Consider the following 9,701-nt stretch of genomic DNA (forward strand, 5'->3'; position numbering starts at 1 on the left):
ACAACAAAAAAAACAGTATTTATTTCCCTGATAATGAGTTCAGGTTAGATGTGGAGTCTATATAAAAGGCACAGCTTGACAGCTTGTTAGCACCAAACAGTTCTATGTTACAACTTCTGTGTGTTTCTGTGTCCTCACGTGTTTGTGTGTTTTCTCTCTGTGTGTGTGTGTTGCATGTGTGTGTGTGTGTGGTGATCCAACAGGAGCTCTGTCCCTGTAGTTTCCTGGGGGCGGCTACGCTCCAGGCGATGTGATCATGACATCAGCAGGTGTACAGTAAGACACTCCTCTTCATCTCTCTTTAACAAACTAATAAACAAGATGTTCAACAAGAAACTCTCTTTGATACTCTGATACTCTTTTTGATATTTCTTTGATATTATATTGATACTCTCTTTGAATATTACTTTTGATACTCTCTCTTGATACTCTTTGATACTCTCTTTGATATTATCTTTTGATATTATATTTGATACTCTCTTTGATATTTTTGATACTCTTCTGATACTCTTGATACTCTTCTGATACTCTTTGATACTCTTTTGATACTCTCTCTGATACTCTCTTTGATATTATCTTTGATACTCTTTCTGATACTCTCTTTGCTACTCTCTGAAACGCTAAAATATAGGGCCCATAGGGATATATAGGGCCCGTCGGGTATAGGGGCGTCGGGATATATAGGGCCGTATAATATAGGGCCCGTCGGATATATAGGGCCCGTCGGGATATATAGGGCCGTCGGGATATATAGGGCCCGTCGGGATATATAGGGCCCGTCGGGATTATAAGGGCCGTCGGGATATATAGGGCGCCGTCGGGATATATAGGGCCCGTGGGATTTATAGGCCCGTAGGGATATATAGGGCCGTAGGGATTATATAGGGCCCGTAGGGATTATATAGGGCCGTCGGGATATTGGCCGTCGGGATATATATGGCCCGTCGGGATATATAGGGCCGTCGGGATAATATAGGGCCGTCGGGATATATAGGGCCCCGTCGGGATATATAGGGCCGTCGGGATATATAGGCCGTAGGGATATATAGGGCCCGTAGGGATATATAGGGCCCGTAGGGATATATAGGGATATCATAGGGATATATAGGGACCGTAGGGATATATAGGGCCCGTAGGGTATATAGGGATATATAGGGACATAGGGATATATAGGGATATATAGGGACCATAGGGATATATATGGCCCATAGGGATATATAGGGACCGTAGGGATATATAGGGACGTAGGATATATAGGGGACCGTAGGGATATATAGGAGAGGGATATATAGGACCGTAGGATATATAGGGACCGTAGGGTATATAGGGCCGTAGGATATATAGGGCGATATATAGGGACCGTAGGGATATATAGGGATATATAGGGACCGTAGGGATATATAGGGCCGCGTAGGGATATATAGGGCCCGTAGGGATATATAGGGCCGTAGGGATATATAGGGACATGGACATATAGTAGGGACGTAGGGATATATAGGGATATATAGGGACCATAGGGATATATAGGGCCCGTAGGGATATATAAGGGACAATAGGGATATATAGGCCCGTAGGGATATATAGGGCCCATGGGATATATAGGGACCGTAGGGATAATAGTGATATAGGGACCATAGGGATATATAGGGCCGTAGGGATATATAGGGCCGTAGGGATATATAGGGCCGTAGGGATATATAGGGCCCGTAGGGATCATATAGGGATATATAGGGACCATAGGATATATAGGGCCCATAGGGATATATAGGGATATATAGGGACCGTAGGATAATATAGGGATATGTAGGGACCGTAGGGATTATAGGGATATATAGGGCCCATAGGGATATATAGGGACCGTAGGGATATATAGGGCCCATAGGATATATGGATTATAGGGCCATAGGGATATATAGGGATATATAGGGACCGTAGGGATATATAGGGATAATATAGGGACCGTAGGATATTATAGGATATATAGGGGACCGCTAGGGATATATAGGGGATATATAGGGACCATAGGATATATAGGGCCCATAGGGAATATAAGGGATATAGAGGACCGTAGGAATATATAGGGATATGTAGGGACCGTAGGGATATATAGGGATATATAGGGCCATAGGTATATAGGGCCCATAGGGATTATAGGGATATATATGGGATATATAGGGACCGTAGGGTATATGGGAATATAGGCGTAGGGAATATAGGGATATATAGGCCGTAGGGATATATAGGGATATATAGGGACCTAGGGATATATAGGGTAGGGATATAAGGGCCCGTAGGGATATATAGGAGCCGTAGGGATATATAGGACCGTAGGGATAATATAGGGCCGTAGGGAATATAGGGCCCGTAGGATATTAGGGCCCGTAGGATATATGGGCCATAGGATATATAGGGCATAGGGATATATGGGCGCATAGGGATATATAGGGACCATCGGGATATATAGGGGCCCATCGGGATATATAGGGCCCATCGGGAATATAATAGCGGCCCGTAGGGATATATGGGCCCGTAGGGATATATAGGGCCCATAGGGATATATAGGGCCGTAGGGATATATAGGGACATGGGGATATCACAGGGATATATAGGCCCATGGGGCTCTGTAGTAGTGCAGTATATAGGAAAAGGGTGCCCATTGGGATGTGACAGTATTCACATTATTTTGTTGATTTAAGAATGTTGTTGTTTGTGTTGAGTTAACGATGTTATTGTTTGTGTTGATTTAAGAATGGTATTGTTTGTGTTTTGAGTTAACGATGTTGTTGTTTGTGTTGAGTTAACGATGTTAGTTAACTTATTTCATTTTACAACTCTCACACCTCTCTCTCTTGTTTTAGGGTTTGCCAAGATGGCAAGCTAGTTTCCCAAAGTCCTGCCAGTGGTAAGTTACTTTAAGAGAATGATATCGCTAGTTTCCCAAAGTCTGCGCCAGTGGTAAGTTACCTTTAAGAGAATGATATTGGCTAGTTTTCCCAAAGTCCTGCCAGTGGTAAGTTCTTTAGGAGAATGATATTGAACCATGCTGTAGTCTCTAAGTGCTGCCAGTGGTAAGTTACCTTTAGGAGAATGATATTGAACCATGCTATAGTCTCTAAGTGCTCTCAATGACATATACCTTCTACCTGTATCATCTCTTGTCCAGACCAACAGTGTCGCTGGGTCAGATGTACCTGACTGTACTGAGGGGCTGGAGGGGCTGAGGCTATAGATGGCGAGCAGCCTGGGTAGAGGACTGGGCTGTGAAGCACCTGTGAATCCACCTGCTCACCTCCACCTGTTCAGCTCATGAACGTGCATACCTGGTGTGTCTGTCCCCTGGGTGAGTACTAGTACTTTAAACACATCTTACTTACTGTACCCACTAGGATTCGCTGTGTATCAACGTTCCCTCTACCAGTCAGACCCCATGTTCACTGTGTATCAACGTTCCCTCTAGCAGTCAGACCCCATTCACTGTGTATCAATGTCCTCTACCAGTCAGACCCATTCACTGTGTATAAATGTTCCTCTAGCAGTCAGACCCCATTCACTGTGTATCAACGTTCCCTCTACCAGTTCAGACCCATTCGCTGTGTATCAACGTTCCCCTACCAGTCAGACCCATTCACTGTGTATCACGTTCCCTCTACAGTCAGACCCCATTCCTGTGTATCAACGTTCCCTCTAGCAGTCAGACCCATTCACTGTGTTCACGTTCCCTCTAGCAGTCAGACCCCATTCACTGTGTTCAACGTTCCCTCTACCAGTCAGACCCATTCACTGTGTATTCAACGTTCCCTCTACCCAGTCAGACCCCATTCACTGTGTATTAACGTTCCCTCTACCAGTCAGACCCATTCACTGTGTATCAACGTTCCCTCTAGCAGTCAGACCCCATTCACTGTGTATCAACGTCCCCTAGCAGTCAGACCCCATTCACTGTGTATCAACGTTCCCTCTAGCAGTCAGACCCCATTCACTGTGTATCAACGTTCCCTCTAGCAGTCAGACCCCATTCACTGTGTATCAACGTTCCTCTAGCAGTCAGACCCCATTCACTGTGTATCAACGTTCCCTCTACCAGTCAGACCCTTCACTGTGTATCAACGTTCCCTCTACCAGTCAGACCCCATTCACTGTGTATCAACGTTCCCTTACAGTCAGACCCCATTCACTGGTGTATCAACGTTCCCTCTACCACCGCTCCACTTTTGGCCCTAACCTCCACGTTGGGCCCTAACGGCCTGTCGGCAAGAGTGTGTTGATGTAAAGGGTCTGGGTAAGTACAAGCAGTGTAAGGGAAAAGGGGATACCTAGTCAGTTGTACAACTGAATGCATTCAACTGAAATGTGTCTTCTGCATTTAACCCCTGAACCCCTGATCCTCTGAATCAGAGAGGTGTGGGGGGGGCTGCCTTAATCGACATCCACGTCTTCGGCGCCCGGGGATCAGTGGGTTAACTGCCTTGCTCAGGGGCAGAACAACAGAYKTTTTACCTTAGTGATGGAGCTTCCACCTTATAGCGTAAACTTTAGAGATTCACACAACTTGGATGGAAAAGAACTGCAGAAACTGGAGTGTCAGTGTGTGAGCCTGGTGAAACCAATGACCACAGGTTCAGGTGTCAGTGATCTGTCTCTGTGAGGCTAAGGTCAGCAGCTCCATCATCTAGCTAATCCTTTATGGAAATGTCTCTGAGTAATGGTGGTGTAGGGCAGCATGTCTCTGAGTAATGGTAGTGTAGGGCAGCATGTCTCTGAGTAATGGTAGTGTAGGGCAGCATGTCTCTGAGTAATGGTAGTATAGGGCAGCATGTCTCTGAGTAATGGTGGTGTAGGGCAGCATGTCTCTGAGTAATGGTAGATGAATAAGTACTAGTACACTACCACTACATATCTACAATACAACACATTATTACAACACTACACTACCACTACATATCTACAATACAACACATTATTACACGCTAATCTACCGTGTGTGTATGTGTGTTTCTGTGCCTGTGTTTGTGTGTGTGTGTCTCTTCACAGTCCCCGCTGTTCCATAAGGTGTATTTTTACCTGTTTTTTAAATCTGATTCTACTGCTGCATCAGTTACCTGATGTGGAATAGAGTTCCATCTAGTCATGGCTCTATGTAGTATTGTGGATTTTCCCAGGGGTCTGTCTGTTCACATGCTGAATAGAAAAACACTGAGGGATGGCTGGACGCATGTGCGACATGTCAAAGTGTAATATTACCTGTGTAAGGCCCTGTGTAAGGCCCTGTGTAAGGCCCTGTGTTAGGCCCTGTGTAAGGACTACCTGTGTAGTTTTATCGGTAATATTACACTTTGATATGTTGATCCTTACACAGGGCCTTACACAGGGCCTTACACAGGGCCTTACACAGGGCCTTACACAGGTAGTCCTTACACAGGTAGTCCTTACACAGGTAGTCCTTACACAGGTAGTCCTTACACAGGTAGTCCTTACACAGGTAGTCCTTACACAGGGCCTTACACAGGGCCTTACACAGGGCCTTACACAGGTAATATTACACTTTGATATGTCGCACATACGTCCAGCCATCCCTCAGTGTTTTTCTATTCAGCATGTGAACAGACAGACCCCTGGGAAAATCCTGAAGTCGGCGATCCCTTTTCCCGAAGTGTTCTCATATGTTAGATGGGAAAAGGAGATMGCTGTCTACCTTACTCATGACCTAGAAAACAAGCTATCCTGAACTTCAAACCACCAGATTGTGGATTCAGTCTGCTACAGGATGTAGCCTGTAGCGTACACGGTGAACCGACGTGGAAGTACAGATTACTTTTCAGAAGTAGCTGTTTGACGGAATGAGGGATTCTAAAGGTTTGACAGAATGAGGGATTCTAAAGGTTTGACAGAATGAGGGATTCTAAAGGTTTGACAGAATGAGGGTCCCCTCATTCTGTAAACCTTTAGAATCCCTCATTCTGTCAAACCTTTAGAATCCCTCATTCTGTCAACCTTTAGAATCCCTCATTCTGTCAAACCTTTAGAATCCCTCATTCTGTCAAACCTTTAGAATCCCTCATTCTGTCAAACCTTTAGAATCCCTCATTCTGTCAAACCTTTAGAATCCCTCATTCTGTCAAACTTTTAGAAATCCCTCATTCTGTCAAACCTTTAGAATCCCTTCATTCTAGTCAACCTTTAGAATCCCTCATCTGTCAAACCTTTAGATCCCTCATTCTGTCAACCCTTTAGAATCCCTCATTCTGTCAAACCCTTTAGAATCCCTCATCTGTCAAACCTTTAGAATCCCTCATTCTGTCAAACCTTTAAGAATCCCTCATTCTGTCAAACCTTTAGAATCCCTCATTCTGTCAAACCTTTAGAAATCCCTCATTCTGTCAAACCTTTAGAATCCTTCTGTCAAACTTTAGAATCCCTCATTCTGTCAAACCTTTAGAATCCCTCATTCTGTCAAACCTTTAGAATCCTCATTCTGCAAACCTTTAGAATCCCTCATTCTGTCAAACCTTTAGAATCCCTCATTCTGTCAACCTTTAGAATCCCTCATTCTGGTCAAACCTTTAGAATCCTCATTCTGTCAAACCTTTAGAATCCCTCATTCTGTCAAACCTTTAGAATCCCTCATTCTGTCAAACCTTTAAGAATCCTCATTCTGTCAAACCTTTAGAATCCCTCATTTCTGTCAAACCTTTAGAATCCCTCATTCTGTCAAACCTTTAGAATCCCTCATTCTGTACAACCTTTAGATCCCATTCTGTCAAACCTTTAGAATCCCTCATTCTGTCAAACTCTTTAGAATCCCTCATTCTGTCAACCTTTAGAATCCCTCATTCTGTCAAACTTTTAGAATCCCTCATTCTGTCAACCTTTAGAATCCCTCATTCGTCAAACCTTTAGAATCCCTCATTCTGTCAAACCTTTAGAATCCCTCATTCTGTCAAAACCTTTAGAATCCCTCATTCTGTCAAACCTTTAGAATCCTCATTCGTTCAAACCTTTAGAATCCCTCATTCTGTCAAACCTTTAGAATCCCTCATTCTGTCCATAACTTTTAGAATCCCTCATTCTGTCAAACCTTTAGAATCCCTCATTCCTGTCAACTTTTAGAATCCTCATTCTGTCAACCTTTAGAATCCCTCATTCTGTTCAAAACTTTAGAATCCCTCATTCTGTCAAACCTTTAGAATCCTCATTCTGTCAAACCTTTAGAATCCCTCATTCCGTCAAAACCAGCACTTCTGAAAAGTAATCTGTACTTCCACGTCGGTTCCCGTGTACGCACAGGCTACATCCTGTAGCAGACTGAATCCACAATCTGGTGGTTTGAAGTTCAGGATAGCTTGTTTTCTAGGTCATGAGTAAGGTAGACAGCTATCTCCTTTTCCCATCTAACATATGAGAACACTTCGGGAAAAGGGATCGCCGACTTCAGGATTTTCCCAGGGGTCTGTCTGTTCACATGCTGAATAGAAAAACACTGAGGGATGGCTGGACGCATGTGCGACATATCAAAGTGTAATATTACCTTGTAAGGCCCTGTGTAAGGCCCTGTGTAAGGCCCTGTGTAAGGACCTACCTGTGTAAGGACTACCTGTGTAAGGACTACTGTGTAAGGACTACCTGTGTAAGGTACCTGTGTAAAGACTACCTGTGTAAGGACCTGTGTAAGACGCTCTGTGTAAGGACTCTGTGTAAGGCTTGTAAGCCTGTGTAAGACTACCTGTGTAAAGGACTCCTGTGTAAGGACTACCTGTGGTAAGGCCCTGTGTAAGGCCCTGTGTAAGGACCTACTGTGTAAGGACTACTGTGTAAGGCCCTGTGTAAGCCTGTGTAAGGACTACCTGTGTAAGGACTACCTGTGTAGACTACCTGGTAAGACTACCTTGTAAGGCCCTGTGTAAGGCCCTGTGTAAGGACTACCTGTGTAAGACTACCGTGTAAGGCCCTGTGTAAGGCCCTGTGTAAGACTACCTGTGTAAGGACTACCTGTGTAAGGAACTAACTGTGTAAGGGACTACCTGTGTAAGGACTACCTGTGTAAGGACTACCTGTGTAAGGCCCTGTGTAAGGCCCTGTGTAAGGCCTGTGTTAAGGAACTACCTGTGTAAGGACTACCTGTGTAAGGACAATACTGTGTAAGGACTACCTGTGTAAGGACTACCTGTGTAAGGCCCTGTGTAAGGACTACCTGTGTAAGGACTACCTGTGTAAGGGACTACCTTGTGTAAGGACTACCTGTGTAAGGACTACCTGTGTAAGGACTACCTGTGTAAGGACTACTGTGTAAGGGACGCTCTGTGTAAGGACGCTCTGTGTAAGGCCCTGTGTAGGCCCTGTGTAAGGACTACCTGTTGATAAGGACTACCTGTGTAAGGACTACCTGTGTAAGCCCTGTGTAAGGCCCTGTGTAAGGACACCTGTGTAAGGACTACCTGTTAAGCCCTGTGTAAGCCCTGTGTAAGCCTACCTGTGTAAGACTACCTGTGTAAGACTACTCTTGTGTAAGGACACCTGTGTAAGGCCTGTGTAAGGCCCTGTGTTAAGGAACTACCTGTGTAAGGACTACCTGTGTAAGGGACTACCCTGTGTAAGGACTACCTGTGTAGACTACCTGTGTAAGCCCTGTGTAGGCCCGTGTAAGCCCCTTGTAAGGCCCTGTGTAAGGAACTACCTGTGTAAGGCCTACCTGTGTAAGGACTACCTGTGTAAGACTACCTGTGTAAGGCCCTGTGTAAGCCCTGTGTAAGGACTACCTGTGTAAGGACTACCTGTGTAAGGCCTCTGTGTAAGGACTCACCTGTGTAAGGCCCTGTGTAAGAAACTACCTGTGTAAGACTACCTGTGTAAGGACTACCCTGTGTAAGGCCCTGTGTAAGGCCCTGGTAAGGCCCTGTGGTAAGGCCCTGTGTAAGGCCCTGTGTAAGGCCCTGTGTAAGGCCTACCTGTGTAAGACTCCTGTGTAAGGCCCGTGTAAGGCCCTGTGTAAGGACTACCTGTGTAAGACACCTGTTAAGGCCCTGTGTAAGCCTGTGTAAGGACTACCTGTGTAAGGACTACCTGTGTAAGGACTACCTGTGTAAGGACTACCTGTGTAAGGACTACCTGTGTAAGGCCCTGTGTAAGGCCCTGTGTAAGGCCCTGTGTAAGACTACCTGTGTAAGGACTACCTGTGTAAGCCCTGTTAAGGCCCTGTGTAAGGACTACCTGTGTAAGGACTACCTTGTGTAAGGACTACCTGTGTAAGACTACTGTGTAAGGCCCTGGGTAAGCCCTGTGTAAGCCTGTAAGGCCCTTGTAAGGCCCTGTGTAAGGCCTGTGTAAGCCTTACAGAGTCATATGTCCAGTGCCACAAAGAGGACATAGCAAATTCCAATTGGCCTAGAATTTGTAAGTCGCCTCTGGATAAAGAGCGTCTGCTAAAATGGAATTAAATGTAAATGTAGAACAATCTAGAAAGGCTGCCGGCCTTAAATGTACACGGAGAGCTAACATTAATAAACATGCATGTCAATCTCTCATGGCTCAAAGTGGAGGAGAGATTGACTTCATCACTACTTGTTTGTGTAAGAAGTGTTGACAAGCTGAATGTACCGAGCTGTCTGTTTAAACTACTAGCACAAAGCTCAGACAACCATGCATACCCCACAAAGACATGCCACCAGAGGTCTTTTCACAGTCCCCACGTCCAGAACAGACTAATG

At 45.0% G+C, this 9,701-nt stretch overlaps 1 protein-coding gene across 1 annotated transcript; it reads left to right on the plus strand.

Annotated features, from left to right (window-relative positions):
- The first annotated feature begins 7,484 nt into the window (after positions 1-7,484).
- LOC139026572 (keratin-associated protein 4-3-like) lies at positions 7,485-9,228 on the plus strand. The gene is made up of 8 exons (XM_070441911.1): positions 7,485-7,498; positions 7,570-7,678; positions 7,731-7,872; positions 7,996-8,076; positions 8,213-8,326; positions 8,532-8,719; positions 8,835-8,959; positions 9,015-9,228. The coding sequence occupies exons 1-8, from the start codon at positions 7,485-7,487 to the stop codon at positions 9,226-9,228; spliced, it is 987 nt and encodes a 328-aa protein (XP_070298012.1).
- The last annotated feature ends 473 nt before the right edge of the window (positions 9,229-9,701 follow it).

Source organism: Salvelinus sp. IW2-2015, unplaced genomic scaffold (genome assembly GCF_002910315.2).
Source record: "Salvelinus sp. IW2-2015 unplaced genomic scaffold, ASM291031v2 Un_scaffold5145, whole genome shotgun sequence".
In the NCBI taxonomy this organism is placed as follows: Eukaryota; Metazoa; Chordata; class Actinopteri; order Salmoniformes; family Salmonidae; genus Salvelinus; species Salvelinus sp. IW2-2015.